Here is a 20,527-nt window from a genome sequence, read left to right on the forward strand (position 1 = left end):
TGTTATTGATCAAAAAAATTGGAAAAGCTTGAGTTGTTTTTGATAGATTACTATAAATATCCTAAGTGTGCTGTTGGGTTATGGATTAGAGAGAACTGAATATTGAGGAAACACTAAATGTTTGTTGGTAAATATAACTGGCTTGACTGGATTAGACATCTTCACTACTTATTCCATCTCTTTATAAAGATCCTTATGCTTTCTTCTTGTATATAATAGGTTCCAGGTTTGATAACCATGGGGACACTGTGAAGACTGAAATCATGTGTGTTCTATCACTTTTAAGGCAGTCCTCTCTTTAATTTCACAAGACAGGCTTGAAAACCAGAAGTAACCCAACTCCAAAATTGGCAGTAAATCCTCCAACAGGGAAAAGGTGACGTACTATGTAATAAATTCCTTTGTTGAAAAAGAGATGTTGCAATACTGGAAACTGAAGTACCAAATGTTTCCTTTTAAATTTGGAAAGGCCTTTCCTCATTACTTATCTGTCCCTGTGGACTTCTAACAGGGGATGTGTTGAAAGATTTTTCAGATGCCCACTAGCCACAGTGAGAGTGAATGGCAGCATTTATAAGATGACATAAATACTTCACAATCATCAGTAATCCTTGGAGATGTGTGGTGTGCCAGTGGTACTGAATGTGAGCTTTTGTTGCTGCTGATCCTGTACTCGTGTATACAGGCTGCCTGGGAATGTGGGTTATGTATCTACTGTGAATGCAACTTCACTTTCCCCCTCTGGGGGCTCTTTGTATTAGAACTGAGGTTAGAGTGGTTTAGAAGAAATAAAGTCTCAAAGAAGAGCAAGATCTGTGAGATTAGGAGTTATGCTTTAAAATTCTAATCTAATTTTTAGGTCCTATGGAGGAATTATATCATAATCTTCTACCATTTAAACACTACATTAAAACCCCACATTTGAAAACTACATCAAAAACTTGACACATAAAGTCCTTTTAATTTTCATTTTGTTAAAAAAAATAATAATAATTTTCATTTTGTAATAATTTGGCTTGTACTACCACTGCTGCCACTATTAAATTGAGACAAAGATTTAAAGAAGTTAAAAATTCTCTTGAAATGATGAAGATATATCTTAAATGACAGTCAAGAGTTGGTAAAGTTTTGTTTCTCTATGCTTATTGCAAACACTTTTCAGTTTGTTACTTAACTTTTGGAACTAAACCATGATTTGGTAGTATGATTTTTGGGGGCTATTATGTTTCTTTTTGTTGTTGTTGTTATTTGTTTGTTTGTTGTTGTTTGTTTGTTTGTTGAGAGAAGGGGTGGGGGAAAGGGAGAGAAAGAATCTCAAACAGGCTTCATGCCCAGCACAGAGCCTGGCTCTGGGTTCTATCTCACAACCCCCAAGATCATGACCTGAGCCAAAATCTAGAGTTAGACACTCAACTGACTGAGCCACTCTGGCACCCCTATGTTTGCATATTTTTAATTCTCTTAGTTTGAAAGCTGCATCTATCACTAGAACTGAAGTGAAAATCCTAAATGTGTGATGATCAAATGAGTAAGACAGTCTCCCTTACCCCAATTCATGAACTCACATATAGGGAAGTAAGTGAATGGGACCGAATTCCATTATGGGAGACTCTGCCTTGCTCTTTACTGTCTTGTCTTAAGAGAAAGAAGTGTTATGAATGCAGGAGTGTAATATTAAAGTCAGGCAATAAATCTGGTGGGAAAAAAGGAACTATTACACAGAGAAAATAATAAGAATAAATAACAAACAAAAATTATGCTTAGCCCACAATTCCTGGATAACCACAGTTAAAATGTTTTCCACCAGACTGAGAAAGACTTTTTTTCACATTACTTGTTTTGATAATGAAACATTTACTTAGGGAGTCATTTTGCTTCTATGTGAAGGCTCAGCTTGCTTTGAAGCAGTAGCCTTCAGAATGGCAAATCAAAGGCTAAACTCTTTAACTGTATTCTAGGCTCTCAGTGATGATCGTCAGGCTAGCTGAGAATCACTTTGTCATAACAGAAGAAAAATACAGAAACTAGGTTGAGGAGAGACAAGAAAATGATAAAAATAGTTTTCCTTAAGCAGATTATTACCCTCATTGTAGTATTTATTAAGTGCTTACTGAGGGTCTAACCCCATGTTAAATGTTTTATGTTTCACTTTGTCCTCACAAGAGCTCCACGAGGTAGTTGCTACTTGCATTTCTCATTTTACAGCCGAGGAAACTGAGGCTTAAATGAAGAGTTCCAAAGTCACTCAGCTAGATTTAAAAACAAGTCTGGTTATAGAATAGAAAATACTAACTCCTCGGGCACCCGGGAGGCTCAGTAGGTTAAGTGTCTGACTCTTGGGCTCAGGTCCTAATCTCAGGGTGCTGAGATCAAGCCCCTTTTAAGGGTCTGCATTCAGTGAGGAGTCTGTTTAAGACTCTCCCTCTCCCTCTGCCTCTCCGCCCCCAAGAAAAGTGCTCTTAAATATGTAAGACTATTTTTTCAGGCATCATAAAGGATTTGTTTTAATCCAAATGACACTCATTTATTCAAATAAATTAAAAAGAAATTTGGTTGGATGGTAGCAAATATATCATGGATTTTCCAGAATAACTTAGTGAAAATGAATATACTCAGACCAAATGACCTTTTTCATGTATTGCTTGCTGCTAATGATATCTAATAAATATACCTACTTGAACTTAACAGAAATTATATTTAACTCAATGCAGTTTTGAGTTGTAGGAAGTATCTAGAAGTTGTCTTCTTTCAGTGTAAAGTTTTCTGAGCCATATTCTATCTTAGCAAATAGCTCAAAAGAATGCATTTGGCCCAAATGTCCATTGATAGATGAATGGATAGACAAAATGTTTATATGCAAAACAATAGAATATTATTTAGACTTAAAAAAGAAGGAAATTCTGAAACATGCTACAATATGTAACAAGCCCTGAGGACATTATATTAAGTGAAATAAGTCAGCCACTAAAGGACAGAGTGTATGTTTTTACTTATATGAGATCCCTAGAGTAGTCAAATTTGTAGAGATGGAAGATAGAATGGTGGTTTCCAGGGTTGGAGGGAGAAAGGAAGTGGGGAGTTGTTGAAAGGGTACAGAGTTTCAGTTTGGGAAGATGAAAAAGTTCTGGAGGTAGATGGTGGTTGATAGTCTTACAGCACTGTGAATGCTACTGAATTGTACACTTAAAAAATAAATGGTAAATTTTATGTTCATATATATTATACCAAAAGAAAAAATGAAGAAAAGAATACATTTGGACTTTAAAAAGAACTTAATTACAGTGGCTTAAACAGGTAGTTTTTTGTTTTATTTCCTTCTAGATCTCGTGTAACAGGAAACCTGGAAGGAGCCTGGGGCTGATCGGGCTACCCAACAATGTTGCCTGGTACCTGGTCTGTCCTTTGTCTTCTACATTCCTCATTGGATATGCCTTCCTGTTCATATATGTTATCCCATGGTCACAGGATGGCTGCTGTGTAGGTGCAGGCATGGAAAGTTAGATTTAGTCAGACGACAGGGACATTTAATATATTGCTCCCTATTTCCTATGCTTCTCCATATTTCACAGCCCAATTGTTGTTGCTTGAGACCACGTGACTATTTCTGGCCACTGGACTGGAATGGAGATGATATGTGTGACTTCCAGGCCTGCGATGGCCCTCTTGTTCTAGAAGGGGTATGGTCTAGGAGACTTTTCAGCCTAGGTTTGTTCCTGAGTGACTGTGTGGAGCACATTATCTGGTGACCCAAGTGCAACCTATAACAATAATAAGAATTATATTTCTTATATGTTAAGCCTCTAGGGTTTGGGGGTTATTTGTTTTTGTGGCCTTGTGTAGTACCTTTGACTAATACTCCAGGGCAAGCTTCTGCCAGACAAGTTCGATGAAGTGAGGGAAACATGGAGGCTGTCAGGAGTAAGAGATTGGATAGAAGTTGATGAAGCATTGGAATTTTAAGGAAGGCAGTGAGGTCCCAAGAGAAGTGCAGGATAGTTTAAAAGCAACAGAGTTAATGGATGGCAGTTTTTGGTGAGATGGAGGGAATGTTGTAACCGAAGTACTCAAGAAGTGAGCTGGAAAGAGGAGAGGGGTGGGATGATTGCAGCTGAGACTGTAGAGGAGCTAATATTATTGATAATAACATAGTCATGGTACTGAATGTATGAGATAATGTGAATAACCTCAAGAGAGGATATCAGGGAATCTAGATATCAAGGTATTAGGAGACTCATCTAGGGAAATATTAAAATCAGCAGGAATTATGACAAGATGTGGTGTTGGGATGAGTAGATGTAACCTGGGAGCTAAAATCTCAAAGGAATGAATTTGTTTATATGTCTGAACAGTTTGTATTCACTTTCACTCTAGAATGGTAGTTTAACTAATTCTGAGTTGATAAGTTATTTTTTGTTTATTGCCTTAGCATCTTTAAGATATTTGTCTTCTGGCCTTTTTTGTTGGCTGGGAACTTATCAGTTAAATTTTAAAATTTCTTTGTAGATGATTCCTCTTTCCTTTATAATTAATTTTTAGATGTCTTTGGTCCAGAGCTTGTGGTATACCTAAGGATGGGTTTGTTTTTACTCATCTTTTTTGGAACTCTGTATGCATCTTTAGTTTAAGAATTTCCTTGTAACTTAAATTCTGGAAACTCTTATTCATTATCTCTTCAAATATTAGTACTCCCTCACTCCATTTTTTCCCCCTCTGTTTCAGAATGCCTATTAATCTATTGGATATTCTCATTTTATACTTCAGGCTTCTTAACTCCTTGATTTCCTTCTCTTTATCATTCTAGATACTTTTTAGGTTTATTTTCTTTCCCATTGGTATACCATTTATTTCTCTCTCTTGCATTCAGTTTTAAACCATTTTCTTTTAATTTGAAAAGTTTTATTTGGTTCCTTGAAAAATCTGCATACCTCCCCCTGGTGCCTGCTCCCAGATTATTCTGTTTTTAAAATTTATGATCTCTCTTCCTTTTAATCTTTGTACTACAAATTGGTCTATTATAGAGATAGTCAAATTATGACCTGTGGGCCAATTCTGGCCCATGGCCTATATTTGTACAGCCCATGAGCTAAGAATAATTTTTAAATTTTTAAAGAGTTGTTGTAAAAATAAAACAATATTTGTCAGAGATCATATGTAGATTATAAAACCTAAAATACTTAGTTTATCTTTTTTTAACAAAATGTCCATTTTTTGTTCTATTATCACTTCTTCGTCTGATAATCCTCCTATTTTTACATTTGCTCATTTCATCTTATAAGTGTGTGTGTGCACATATGTGTATGCATATGTGATTTATAATTTTTTATTGTGAATTCATCCTTAGTATAGGTTTTGAAAGGTTAAGGATTCTCATGAGAGGAAATGTAATTCTCACAAGAAAATGTTTGATATTTTTTAAGTCTTTGAGTATGGGGCATATTGGAGTCTCAGCAACAGGAAGCATACTGGGAAGGAGTGAACTGAGACTGGGCTCAGGGTTGGGATTAGTGGGAGATAACTGAGCCATAGAGAGTGGCTCATAGTCGGCTATGGGAATGACCAGGGTTCTTTCTGAATATAGGGTTCTCATCTAAATCCCCAAAGTTGATCTGTAAGATACACAATGAGGGCACCGGCATCTGGATTTGCCAGGGTGACTGTTGACTACTTAGTAGCAAAGTAGGGATCCACCACCACTAGGGAGATCTGACATTATGCAATAGTGCCCTGCCAACTGCTATGCACTCTGGGACTGGCACCAAGTGGGTGTTCAGTAACAATCTGGTGAGTGAGTGGTTGGGGGAAGAAATGAAAATCAAAATCAAGTCCACGTTTTGGGGACTGGTAAATACCAGGCAGGTATCTGTTGCCAACCTTTGCCCTAGACTACTAACGAGATAGGAAGAACCTGGAGAGACACCTCTGGTAGTTGTTCTGTAGATTCCCTTGGATTTTACATAATAAGTTATGTCATCTGCAAAGCAGTTTTGCTTCTTTATTTCTGATCGTTATGCTTTTTATTTCTTTTTCTTGCCTATTGCCATGGCTTGAACTTCCAGAATATTGTTGAATAGGACTGATAAAAGTAGGCATCATTACCTTGTTTCTGATATAGGGAGAAACAATTCAGTTTTTAACCATTAAGTGTGATGTTAGCTATAGTTTTTTTGCAAAAGCTCTTTATTTATGGAAATAGATAACTGAATTTAGAGACTTGTTCAGATTCAAGTGTAAATTTTTTAGTGTGGGGCAAGACTACACAGGTGTAATTATATCAAAGGACATTTAATGTCTGTGTCCTTTTGTGGTATTAGGAGCTATTGATGATTGCTGCTATATCAGGTATCACTTTATAGGTTACAAATGATTTTATTCTAATTCTGTTTAATTCTTCTTTATTGGGATACTTCTATGGAGAAAATTGTCCTTTATAAAACTATTTGGTTACCATGGTGTACAGTTCTTACTGGAAGGACAGAGAAATGCTAGATTGTTTATTTTTACTTACCAGTTTTTGGAATATGAATTGGTTCTATAGCATCTTCAAAGGTGACAAATGCTTTTTAGAATGTAAGTTATGAATTCACTATGTGTTTCAATCCATGCAGTTTTCACTCTTACTGATGCTAAATAAGTAAGTTCTTTTAAACTTAATATTTAAATATTAAATATTTATTAATATTAAATATTTTTAATATTAAATATTAAATGACATACTTCATTTTATTGTGCTTTACTTTATTGTGGTTCACAGATATTACTATTTTTTTTAAACAAATTGAAGGATTATAGCAACCCTGTGTTGAGCAAGTCTGTTGGCACCATTTTTCCAACAGTGTTTGCTCACTTTATGTTTGTGTCACATGTTGGTAATTCTCACAATATTTCAAACTTTTTCATTATTATTATTATATTTGTTATGGTGATCTCTGGTCAGTTATTATGACTTACTGAAAGCTCAGATGATGGTTAGCATTTTTTAGCAATAAAGTGTTTTTTTTTTTTTAACATCTTATTTATTCATGAGAGACACAGAGACACAGGCAGAGGGAGGAGAAGCAGGCTCCATGCAAGGAGCCAAATGTGGGACTCGAGCCTGGGAATCTGGGATTACGCCCTAAGCCAAAGCTGACGCTCAACTGCTGAGCCACACAGGTGTCCCTAAAGTGTTTTTTAAATTAAAGTATGTACATTGTTCTTTTTAGACATAATGTTATTGCATACTTAATAAACTAGAGGATAGTGTAAACATAACTTTCGTAAACATAACTTTCATATGCACTAGGAAACCAAAACATTTATTTGACTCACTTTATTGCAGTGGTCTAGAACTGAACCTGCAATATCTCTGAGGTATGCCCATATCACTTTTCTTCTATGTTTGTTGTTAGGTCTTCATTCTATGTATAATTTATGTTTTCTGTTAAGATTTGAGAATATGAATACACACTTGCCTGAATAAGGACAGAAGGAGGATACAACGAAAGGCTTATTTCTTCATATTCATGTATAAAGAATGGAACTGTTTGCCTTTGAATCACACTTCAGCTATCTGGCAGGATATTCTAAGAAACCTTGGAATTTTGTGGGTAAAACCACATAAGTCATACTTTTCTTTGATTGGAACCTGCAGGAGAACAAGCTTTTGATGTCAACGCTCTTATGTTAGAGGTGATATATGTCCGAATAGAAGTCATAATTTTAAAAGTTTCTTGGTGAAAAATCAATCATTGGAAAACCCTGTATATTCTTGTGTAACAACGGAGGAAAGTCTCTCTGACCACATATTGTGTACTTTTGATGTAATGTTAACTTCATGTGGTTTAGCTGTTTGACTTGAGGCATGTGTACATAACCTTTTGAACACCCATTTAGCTTATAATATGCCAATTTCCTAACAATTATTATTGTTCCAAAGTATAACATTTCACTCTTCAACATCAAATATGTACACAAAAGGGAATTGAAATTTACGGAGTTTCATGAACTTAGCACAGTGTCTTAACATATTAAGTGTCAAAAATGGTTTCTTTTCTATTAGCTTTATTGCTATTTTCTCCCTGATTATAAAAATAATATTGCAAAACTTTTACAAAATAGGGAACACCACAGTCCTGCTCAGAAAGTTATATATTAAATTGCATTTCTAGATCTTCCTCTAAGTGTAAGTACATATAAAATGATATTCAGATCTGGAAGGATATTTACATTTACACTTTACCAAAAAATTCAGGGAAATTACTTCTAGCAAAATATCAAGTGATTTTTTAAAAAAACTTTCACACTTTTTGAATGGTTTGTGTTTCTTGGCAATAAGTATATATTGTATGTGTATTCATAATATGCACATATCTGTGTATGCATTTGTGCGTGTATATATTGGGAGGGATAAAGGGAAGGAGAGAATGAGAATGAGAGGTATTACATATGAAGGGAACATTACTGATATGAAAGGAATAGCAATGGTTTAACAATTATAGATAACATTTTTTAGGGTGATTGTTGTTGGTGCCAATGCTTGTCATAGTATATGCCAGTTAAACAGAGAATTGTGTATTATATCAGTTTGTATTGCTTTATGATTCACAAATTTAAAAATTTGTAGACATTTTTTAAAAGAAGTTCTTTCATATGATAATCTTAGCTCATATTTCTGATTGCTAAGAACCTTTACCAGTGGGGTGTGTGTGCGTGTGTGTGTACACGCTCGTGCGTGCAAATTAATAACATGAGAAAACGTTGCTTTGTCCCTGGACCTGTGGGGGGAATTGGAGTGGATGGTAGAGATGCTCCTTCTTTTGCTGTGGATTTTTTGACTATAGAATTGAGTCATACTTCTCCTTTATTCTCAGTAGGTGCTCAGATCCTCTGATACCCTTTGCCTATTATGTGAATAAATGTAGAACTTGATTTTCTAATAAACTAATGAAATACCTTTGGCACGAATTTTTTTTTAAGGTGAGCTTTTAATTTTTTTTCTCAACAGGATCATTTTTTACTTGAAACATACTTCAGAATATGTGGTTGTAAAAGATACGTATATAACTTTCCATCTAAGAACAACAGAATATACATTTTCTTCAAGTATACACAGAAGAATCCCCTAGTTAAGTCACGTAAAAAGAGGCATAACAAATATTACAAATTTAAGAAGACTGAAATCATACCAACTATATTTTCCAACCACAATGGTACAAAACTAACGATCAACAATAACACAAAGATGAAAAATCCACGATGTAAATATTAAATATTTAATATATAAATATTAAAAAAACATGCTACTGCACAAGCAGTGGGCCAAGTAGGAAATCAAATGGAAATCAAAATATCTCTCAAAACAAAAGAAAAAGAAAACACAATATTTCAAAACCTATGGGATGCAGCAAAAGCAGATGTTAGAGTGAAATTTATGCTATAAATGCTTGTATTAAGAAAAAGTTCAAATAAACAACATTACACCACAAGGAACTAGGAAAAAAAGCTTAGCTGAAATTTAGTAAAGGAAAGAAATAACAAAGAAAAGTCAGAAATTTTAAATAAAATTGAGACCAGAATAAACAATAACATAATATTGAAAATAATGACCCATTTTTCCAAAAAAGTAAACAAAATTGGCAATGCTTTAACTATGTTAACTAAGAAGAAAAAGACTCAAAAACCAAAATGAGAAAAAGAAAACAACACAGCAGATAATCAGAGAATTACATAGGGTGATAATAGATTACTATAAACAAGTATATACTGACAAATAATTAACTTAGAAAAAATTTCAGATAATTCCTAACAATGCACAGATTATTAAGATTCAATCATGAGTCTTGAATGCAAGAAGTAGGAAATCTTAGGCCAGTAATGAGAATGAAAGTTGAATTAGGAATCAAAAATCTTCCAGCACAGACAAGCCCAAGACCACATGGTTTCATTAGTGAATCCTACCAAACATTAAACTAAATTAATAAAAATCTTTATCAAAACTTTATAAATAATGGAATAGAGGGAACACATTCAGAATCAGTCCATGAGACCAATACTACTCTGTTGCCAAAGGAGGATAAAAACAGTACAAGAACAGGAGTACCTGGGTAGCTTATTCAGTTGAGCGTCCGACTCTTGATTTTGGCTCACATCGTGACCTCAGGGTTGTGCCAGGTGCCCCACTCAGCCAGGAATCTGCTTCAGATTCTCTCTCTTTGTCTCCCTCTGCCATTCCCCGTTTGCACTAGCTCTCTCTCTCTAAATAAAATCTATAAAAAAAATTACAAGAACAAAAAAAGTCTAGTTTGTCCACTATATATTGCTACTCTGGCCTTCTTTTAACATCCATTTGCATAATAAATATTTTGCTACCTCCTCACTTTCAATCTGCAGGTGTCTTTAGGTCCAAAATGAGTCTCTTATAGACAGCATATAGATGGGTCTTGTTTTTTCACTTATTCTGACACCCTGTGGCTCTTGATTGGAGCCTTTAGTCATGTACATGTGAAATAATTGATAGATATGTATTTATTTTATTGCCATTTTATTACTTTGTCATTATTTCTGGAGATTTTCTCTGATCCTTTCTTGTTTTTGTCACTTTTGGTTTCTCTTTGGCACTCAAAAAGTCTCCTTTAATATTTCTTGCAGGGCTAGTGTATTGGTCTTGGACTCTGTTGGGTTTTGTTTGTCTGGGACTGTTTCTTCTTTTATTTTGAATGATAGCCTTGCTGTGTGCACTGTGCTGTATTATTTTGGCAGCTCTGTCCTTCAGGCCACTCATCTGCAGAGGTTCTTTTAACTTGTTGTGGGCAATGTTTGGTTACTCACCTAAATGTGGAAAGTTTTAACTAGGTGGGCTCTGGTCTACTTGTGAAATGACCCTGACACCAACTCCACCAGAAGTTGGCCCTATAGAACTCTCTGGCCAGGAGGTATGGTCTGGGCAGGGGTTTCTGCTGGTCTTCTGGGTGAGGGACCCATCCCACTGGAACTGAAGCAAGCTTGACTGATAAGGGCAGTGCCAAGAGCACAGGGGTTTGGAACTTGGTGTAAGCAAGTTAGGCAGCCAGTGCCCATGTTGAGCTGCTTCCCTCAAGATTTTATTTTATTTTTGGGGCACCTGGGTGGCTCAGTGGTTGTGTGTCTTTGTTTGGCTCAGGGCACGATCCTGGGATCCTGGGGTCAAGTCCTGCATTGGGCTCCTTGTGGGGAGCCTGCTTCTCCCTCTGCCTATGTCTCTGCCTCTTTCTGTGTGTCTCTCATGAATGAATGAATAAAATCTTAAAAAAAAAAAAAAGCCTTATTCTTTAAGAGACAGGAAGCAGGTCTTATGTATTATCTACTGTTCTCATTTGTGTAAGAGGAAATTTACATTTTAATTAATATAACTGATTTTATGTAGAATAAGCATTTCCAGTAGCACTTAGTATTTTTTTTTTTTTAAGATTTACTGATTTATTTGAGAGAGAGGGAGAGAGAGAGAGAGAGAGCACACACATGTGTGTGGTTGGGGAGGGCAGAGGGAGAGAATATTCAAGCAGACTTCCCACAGGGGGCTCTATCTCATGTCCCATGAGATCACGACCTGAGTTGAAACCCAGAGTGGAATGCTTAACTGACTGACCCACTCAGGTGCCCCATTACTTAGTATTTTTTTTTTTTTTTAAAGATTTACTCCTCCAATGGTTATCAAAGTAGCTTTTTAATATTTTTTATATCTAAGAAAAAAGTAAGTCTCTTTCTTCAGAAATCTTTTATTTGAACTTATCAACCTATAAATTGAATTTCCTTTGTCTCTACTTTTGCAGGAAGTTTCTACTTTTATTTATTTATTTAAATATATATTTTTAAAAGATTTTATTTGAGAGAGGGTCCACAAAAGAACACAAGCAGGGGAAGGGGCAGAAGGCTAGGGAAAAGCAGGCTCTCCGCTGAGCAGGGAGCCCAATGCCAGGTCCATCCCAAGACCTTGGAATCATGACTTGAAATGAAGGCAGATGCTTAACCGACTGAGTCACCCAGGTGACCCCAGTTTCTACTTTTAACAGATAGAAACTGTAATGGAATTTTAGGCAGTGCTTTCCATTGCCATTATACATACTCTTTCTTAGTGTGTCTGAATGGTCCCAAGTTCATCCATGGATTTAAAATGCATTCTTTTTTTAGAATTACAGAGTAGTTCTGTAGGCTATGTAAGTTACTATTATAAGGTGAGAAAGCTGCTATTTTATTAAGTCCACTTTGCAGCCGTTGATATGTGGCGGACATTTTAGTGAAAAGTAGGTAGTTGGAGATCTAGATTGCCCTGGGCTGTTTAGATTTCTCCCATGCTCCCAGGTGTGTGGGATGGTGAGGCAAAATTGGGGACTAGGACAATTGTATGTAAACAAATAAATTATAAAACAATTTCTGTAGTTATCCAACAGTGAAAATGAGACAAAGCCCTAGGAGATTCCTAGGCAGAGAATCTGAATTCAGGGAATCTGAATTTATTATGTAAATCATTCCTATGAAAAAGGGGTTTTCTTTTATTTTTCTGTTTCCTTTTGATATTAGACAGTTATTTATTTCTTTACGTTCTACTGAGTTTTCTAACTAAAATTCTAGATCGCTCATAGAAGTCATTTCATCCATCACTGAATTATTCTCCAAAACTATTTCTTAAATGACATATGAAGATGTTTTAATGCTAGTACGATAAGGATGTTTAGAACTGCTTTTCCTCAATAGCTCTTGGTCTTCTTTTATTTCTAGGATGTGGGGAGCATCTTGTACGTACCATATTGGCTAGAGAATGTTCACATGCTTTACAAGCTGAAGATGCTCACCAGGCACTGTTGGAGACTATGCAAAACAAGTTTATCAGTAAGTATGACTTTAAAAGTATTGTTCTTCTAAATATAGATTGATCACTGAGCTGTAAATCAGTCAGATACTATATTTGTGCAACAAGGCCTAGCTCCAGGGCCTAGCATAGACTTCGACCTTCAGTTAATATTGGTTATGAAAAGAATTACAGGAGATACCCACAGATGCTTGAAATTTGCCATATAACTAATCTAATGCCCAAGCTGAGACATTATCTAAGATTAGAGTGATATAGCATAAAATTCTACTAAAACACAATTCAAGGGATAACATCCTTTAAAAGTTTTTTTTCTAATACATTTTGATTCATCTTTTAGTCCGTGATATATTAATGAATCCAGTGCTGCTATGTATAGTTGTATATGAGGTTGAGTTGAAATCCTGCCTGGGCTCTATTTGCCAAACTGTGTAACCAGATGTGAGACTTCATCAGTTTGGAGGAAGGGGTGCCTTTTTCTAATCTGTAGAAAGATTTTGTATAGCCTAGCAATGGCCCTATCCACAACTGTTACATAGGGTTAAAACTCTTTGACTTAGTCTGATTTTCCTGTCATGTAACATTGAGCTTACCACTATGTGAAGGCTAATGAAGTTATATAAGACATATAAAGTATAGTTAAAAATGAGTTAGAGTAATAGCCATGAATAGATTAGAGAAGGGTATTACAGGGTTAATCTGGGAAGTGGTATCTCTAGTTGGAGAATTAAGACAGGGTATATGAAGATGCTAATTATGTGATAAGGATAACACAGACAAAAGTGTAGCAAGAAATCGTTCCCCAAAGAACTCATGGATAGGGGCTCTTATTTTTTTTTTTTTAATTTTTATTTATTTATGATAGTCACAGAGAGAGAGAGAGAGAGGCAGAGACACAGGCAGAGGGAGAAGCAGGCTCCATGCACCGGGAGCCCGACGTGGGATTCGATCCCAGGTCTCCAGGATCGCGCCCTGGGCCAAAGGCAGGCACTAAACCGCTGCGCCACCCAGGGATCCCGATAGGGGCTCTTAGAACTGGTCCCAGAAGACTTTGGAATAAGTGGGAAAAGAGGGAGAAGAGAGGAGCATGAACACAGACATGACAGTAGGATGTAGTATCATGTTGACCAGACACCTACATGACTTTTACCTGGCAGGAAGTATTCCAGATGTGCAGTGGGTCTGGTGAGGCCAGGTCACAGAAAGCCTTAAAATCTCAGCATAGGAGTTCATATTTGATCTGATAGAAAGGAGAGAACCCTTATGTGTTTCTAAGTTGACAAACAAATTGGTATTTGGGGGGAGGGTTTATAAAGTAGATCTGAGGTTGTCCAAGACCATCTCTATAGGAAGGAGACATGAGGGGCTGGGAATGGTCCACGGGATAGAGACGAAATGAAGAAGTGGAAATATTCATAGATTCAGATTTTGAGACTAGGTGGATGTAGCTCTCTGGGTCCAATCAGGAGACAGAAACTATACATTAGGTTAACTAGGGGAAGTTTAACACAAAAAATTGTTAACTGTGTTGAAAGAGTAACTGTAAGATATAAAGAAACTGTAGGTAGTACTCTAGAGGTGAGAGAGTGTCTCAGTAAGGACATACTTGGAAGGGGTACAGATCTTGATGAAGGAGGTTTGGTTTGGCCACCAGGTAGCAGAAAAGTTCATTGGTTTCACCAGACTGGGATGGGTCTGGAGTTGCTGTGCAAACAATAGGCTATTCTTGAGTCTCGAGTACAGATAGGGAACAGATGATTAGTATATACTGGCCAAGTGTATAGTGGGAGATTGGCACTAGTGGGAGCAGAAGACATAGAGCACCTCAGCCCACAGGCCACAGAGAGTTTATAGAAGGACTTACTTACTTGGTGTTTGACCCTCTGGGCCATAGGGGCTACATGGCAGACTGTGTGGGGCCTTGCCAAGGGGGTCCTGTGCAGCTGAAGGGGGCCTACTGCTAGGCCCAAACCTAGGCTTCAAAGTCACAGAAGGACTGTGTTGGCCTGTATCTGGGGCATACTTCACCAGATGTCCACAGCCATAGTGTCTCTCCTTCCCAGCCCATGCTGGAAATTGCAGGAAAGGTGCCTTTTGTAACTGTTTATCTTCTTTAACTCAGTTTAATGCCTGACTGCTTGCTTTCATTCTGCTAGTTCCTTCCATGTAAGCCTAGTCTCTCTTTATACATGGCATTGTATATTTGTTTGCCACTTATCCCTCTCTACTGGGTGCCATGGGGTTTCAAGGGAGCTTCTTTGTCATTGTGGGAGGGACCATCTCGCTCATGGTCATCCTCCTCCTGCTGTTGACTTCTGCTCAGATGAGACTTGCCTTCCATCTCCTTTATGGGTTATTGGCTTCTATTACTGCTGAATTCACTATGGTGACCGTGGTCTTGTTGTAACATCTGGTTTCCTTAGTACGCATAGCATCCACTGACAGTAGATGCTAGTGGTAGTAGAATCAGATGGTCTGAAACTTCTGGAATAATCAGTGAGAACATCAAGTATTCATGGCCCAAGTATATCAGGCTAGTTTTTCTACTTTACTCATGCAGCATCTTATTGGTCTGAGTGTGGCATGGAAATGGGGAGCTTCCCTACCTGGCTTTCTGTGTCTTGAGGTCTCATCTATTCTTGGATTCTGAAGATCTAGCTAGGGCTTTTTTTTTTTTTTTTTTTTTTTTTTTTTGGGTCTCCTCTTTTTCCTCCACTTTCAGCAGCTTGGAAAGAGGGACAGAAACCTATACTAGTGATCCATTCTTTTCTTCTGGTTTTCCCACCGATGTCCACATGTCTAGTCACAGCCTAGCCCCAGTTCTACCTAGGATACTGGTGGGAAGCTCTAAACTACTTATTCTGCCAAAATTTAGGATTTACCTACTTAAAACACATTTCATCCAAAAGCTGCCTTTACTTCAAATTTATGAAAGTCCACTTAGAAGGTCAAAGTATAAAACTTATATCAACTAGGTATGCACACGTATAACTGAGGGGATCAATGGAAAGTTCTGGGGGTGTGGATAAAACTATTTCATTGTTAAAGCCTTTAATAAGTATCATAGCCTATTATAAAAGATTTTTAGGGCAAAGAGAGAAAGAAAAACAGTTGGTGGGCAAGAAAGAATTGGATATATCTGAAGGAAGAACAGAGTGAATAACTGTAGGAAAAGAATTCAGTAAGAAGAGATTTTGTATAGGTGCTTTCTTACAGGTAGTTAAACTGAGGTTATGAAGATATAAGTAATGGTATTAGCTATATTCATGCTAGCAAGAATTGCCTGATAGCAAAATGTGAGCTGAGGAATGAGTTAGGAACAGGTCTTTGAAGTTTGCCTCTTAGGATTTTTTGGAAAAAGATTAATTACATTCGTGTTACTATATCCTCAAATATATCAGAATCAAACTTAAGTATTATTTTTGTTTGTTTTAGCAATTACTGATGTTGAATGCTTTTTTTTTTTAAGGAAACCGAATTCTTGGCCTTAATACCATATATAATTTATATAATTTGGTATTAGTTGTCCAACTTTATTAGATGCATTCTCAGAACAATAGTGAGAAAGAATACTAAGAGGTGAAAACTAGATGCTCAGGAGAAGTTAACTTCCTGTAAACCTGTGGTAGGTGTAGAATTATGGTGCATGGCAACTTTCTGAAGCACTGTACTGAATCTGAAACCACAGATTCACCAGCTAGTTCTACCTTTCCAGATTTGGAATTCCTAAAGTCCACTCTGCTCTCTACTGTTGTCTGTGCTCTCCTTCTTTTTTTTTTTTTTTTTTTTGTGCTCTCCTTCTCAATAGCTCTTTGAAGGTATTCAGAGTTAGACTGCCACTGTATTTTTTGCCACTGGATCCCATAACCTAATGCATTTGAGCTGTATTTTTAAAATTCCAGGTTCACAGAAAGAAGTAAGAAACTTCAGAGCTCATCTGATTGACTCTGTTTATTTAATAGTTGAAGAAACTTAGTTTCCAAGTTTAATGACTTGCCCAATGTCACCTAGTCAGTGTGTATTCTTTCTACAGGATCACATTGCCTTTTTTTTTTTTAAAGTAAAATGAATAAAAAAATACAAGGGGAGAATATCCTGGGGGTTAGCAGAGTTGGGTTGCACTCTGGACTCTGTGTCTGACTCACTGGATGTAGCAAGCTACTTATGTTGTTTTCTTTTTCCTTTTCCTTTTCCTTTTCCTTTTCCTTTTCCTTTTCCTTTTCCTTTTCCTTTTCCTTTTCCTTTTCCTTTTCCTTTCCTTCCCTTCCCTTCCCTTCCCTTCCCTTTCCTTTCCTTTCCTTTCTTTTTTTTCCTTTCCCCTTTCCCCTTTCCCACTTTCCCACTTTCCTTTCCTTATTTGAAAGAGAGAGTTTCTAAATTCCTTCACCATGCTAAGTTCTTTGACTTTCTACTGCACCCAACCTGAAAATGTGAAATTCTTTTTATTAATCAGGTGATTTGGAAAATGAAAATTTTCTGGAACCACTTGGGAATTTTCAGGAACCACAGGTGATATTTATAAAGTAGTTAGAAGAAATAAATTGAATTTACCAGAGTCCTGAACAAGGAGCAAGAAGGTTGAATTCTTTCCTCTTTTAACAGTGAAGAAATTAGTTGTTTGTTTTAGGACAAATCTCTTTGTTCTCAGTTTCCTCATGTGTAAAATGAGGGGCCAGAAAGTCCCCTCTAGTTCCAAAATTCTCTTTGATCCTTGGTTTGTTCACAGGCCAATCTAAACTATTTGTGTAAAAGTATAGTTGTAAATCAAATTGCTCCTTAATTGAAACTATAAATTAAATTGTTAATGGTGGATCTCAAGTTCCTATTTGAAGTAATTTGGTTAAAATCATTCTGTCAGTAACTGAGACAAGCTAGCAATGACTTTCTTGGTTTTATGGAAAGACACTACTATATTTTTCCTTTCTTGCTTCCTTTTTTTTTTTCTTTTAAAAAAGCGTCTGCATAGATAATATATCTAGAGATTCTCACTGCAGTGTATACATAGAAAAATTTTACATAGTAACCAAGACAGATACCCCCCTTCCATTTACTCTAAGTCCTGTTGCTTTTGCCAGAAAGAACTGCTGCCGACAATTTGGTGTAGGTCTTTATAATCTATTCTGTTTGTCTGTGTATCCCCCACCCCCACTCTCCTTCTTTCATCATTTTAAACAATTATAAAGAAGAGATTTCTAATATATTGTTTTGCAGCATACTTTTCACTTAACGTATCTTGATTTTCTTTTTAAAGATTTTATTTATCCATGAGAGAGAAAGAGAGAGAGATTGAGAGCACGAACAGGAGGAGGAGCAGAGGGAGAGGGAAAAGCAGGCTTCCCACTGAGCAGGAAGCCCAGTGCAGGGCTTGAACCCAGGACCCCGGGAACTCAATCTGAGCCAAAGGCAGATGTTTAACTGGCTGAGCCACCCAGACACCCCTTATCTTGATGCTTTTAATATATCAGTATACATAGATTTATAGCTGAATATTCTGTGGTTCCATAATTTATCTGTTTCCCTACTGAGAGAGATTCATGTTGTCTATAATTTCTGTCTATATCATTTTCCCGTGTAGGAATGCCTGTTTCTCTATACTCTGAGCATCTTACAGGATGCCATTTTCTCTCCTTTTGTAGCATATCAATGTTGTTTTGTTTTGTTTTGTTTTGTTTTACTTTTTCTGGTGGTTGCCCTACAGTTTGTGATATACTAATCTAGGTCCACTTCCTTTTTTTTTTTTTTTTATGATAGTCACAGAGAGAGAGAGAGACAGGCAGAGACATAGGCAGAGGGAGAAGCAGGCTCCATGCACCGGGAGCCTGACGTGGGATTCGATCCCGGGTCTCCAGGATCGCGCCCTGGGCCAAAGGCAGGCGCTAAACCGCTGCGCCACCCAGGGATCCCTAGGTCCACTTTCAAATAATACCATACCACTTGATGGGTAGTGCAAGTACCTCGAATAACAAAAAACTCCTAATTCCTCCCTTATATCCCTATATCATTGCTTTCATTCATTTCAGGCTTTCATAATCATATAAACACACATACACTAAGATACATTATTGCTATTATTATTTCGAACAAATTATTGTCTGTTGGATCACTTATAAATAAGAAAAATAAAAGTTTATTTACCCTACCCTTATTCCTTCTTTAATGTTCTTCCTTTCTTTATGTAGAGCCATGTTTCTGGCTTATCAATTTCCTTCTCTTTGAAGTGTTTCTTTTAATATTTCTTGCAAGGCAGATCTACTGGCAACAAATTCCCAAATGTTTGTCAGAGAAAGTCTTTATTCCTCCTTTTGAAAGATAATTTTGCAGTCCACACATTCAAGTATGGAGTTTTTTGTGTGTTTTTGTTGTTGTTTCTTTTGACATTTGAACTATTTTGCATCACTCTCTTCTTTGTTCCATGATTTCTGAGAAGTCAGATGTAATATTTATCTTTGTTCTTCTATGGGTAAGGTGTTTCTTCCCTGTGGCTTCTTTCAAGATTTTTATCTTTATCTTTGATTTTCTATACTTTTTTTTTTATTTAAGATTTTATTTATTTATTCATGAGAGACACACAGAGAGAGGCAGAGACACAGGCAGAGGGAGAAGCAGGCTCCACTCAGGGAGCCCGACGTGGGACTCGATCCCGGTTCTCCAGGATCACGCCCCGGGCCGAAGGCAGGTGCTAAGCCGCTGAGCCACCCAGGCATCCCCGATTTTCTATACTTTGAATATGATTTGCCTAGATATAGTTTTTTTTGGCATTTATCTTGCCTATTCTCTGAGCTCCCTGGATGTGTAATTTTGGTGTCTGATGTTAATTTGGAGAAACTCTCAGTCGTTTCAAATATTTCTTCTGTTCCTTTCTCTCCTCTTCTTTTGGTGTTCCCCTTTTGTTTTAGGTTACATCGTTTGTTGTTGTTCTATAGTTCTTGAATATTCTGTTCTGCTTTTCTTTTCAGTCTTTTTCTTGTTGCTTTTCCAGTTTTAGATGTTTCTGTCTGCATATCCTTAGTGTTTTTGATCTCTAGCATTTCTTTTGTATTCTTTCTTAGACATTCCATCTCTGTACTTATATTATCCTTTGTTCTTGCATGTTGTCTACTTTTTCATTAGAGCCCTTAGTTTATTAATCATAGTTCTTTTAAATTCCTTGTCTGATAATTCCAGCATTTTTGTCATATCTGAATCTGGTTTGATGCTTCTTCTGGCTCTTCAAACTTTGTTTTTGGCATTATAGTAAGCTTTGTAATTTTTTCTTGATAATTGGACATGATGTATTGGTTAAAAGGAATTGTGGGAAATCGGCCTTTACTAATATGGTGATGAGAGGTAGGGGGAAGAGAATATTCTGTATTCCTATAATTACGTCCCAGTAATTTAGTGAGCCTGTGTCTCTGGTCTGTGATTTCTCAAGTGCCTCTTAGTTTTTCACCTCTGCTCTCTTCTTTCACGTAGAAGGTCAGAACTGGTTGGAGTTGAGTATTTTACATTGAGTTTAGGCTCTGATAAAATGCCACAGACTTGGCTCTGGTAAAATAGTTTCTCTTGAGGGCAGGCTTTGTTTATAAGAATGGAATGCTCTCTTATATTTAAAAATGGTTTCTTCCTCCTCCTCCTAGGAGCATGAAAGAATTTTTCTCCAGTTTTCATTACTGTGAAAACCTAGTAGGGCTCCAGGTGGTAAAACTCACAAAGTGTCATCCCATT

General features: G+C 36.8%; 1 protein-coding gene across 8 annotated transcripts in view; it reads left to right on the plus strand.

Annotated features, from left to right (window-relative positions):
• The window catches only part of TASP1 (taspase 1), a 315,899-nt gene that overhangs the window by 136,039 nt on the left and 159,333 nt on the right, over nt 1-20,527 (plus strand). For all 8 annotated transcript variants that reach the window (XR_012018238.1, XR_012018237.1, XR_012018239.1 and 5 more), the window contains one exon: nt 12,733-12,843. Coding sequence is in view for 5 of the 8 variants with exons in the window: in XM_072800051.1 (XP_072656152.1) it covers nt 12,733-12,843 (111 nt within the window). In the remaining 3 variants the exon portion in view is untranslated. The remainder of the gene's footprint in view (nt 1-12,732; nt 12,844-20,527) is intronic.

The sequence above is a fragment of the Canis lupus genome, chromosome 26 (genome assembly GCF_048164855.1).
Source record: "Canis lupus baileyi chromosome 26, mCanLup2.hap1, whole genome shotgun sequence".
Lineage (NCBI taxonomy): Eukaryota > Metazoa > Chordata > Mammalia > Carnivora > Canidae > Canis > Canis lupus.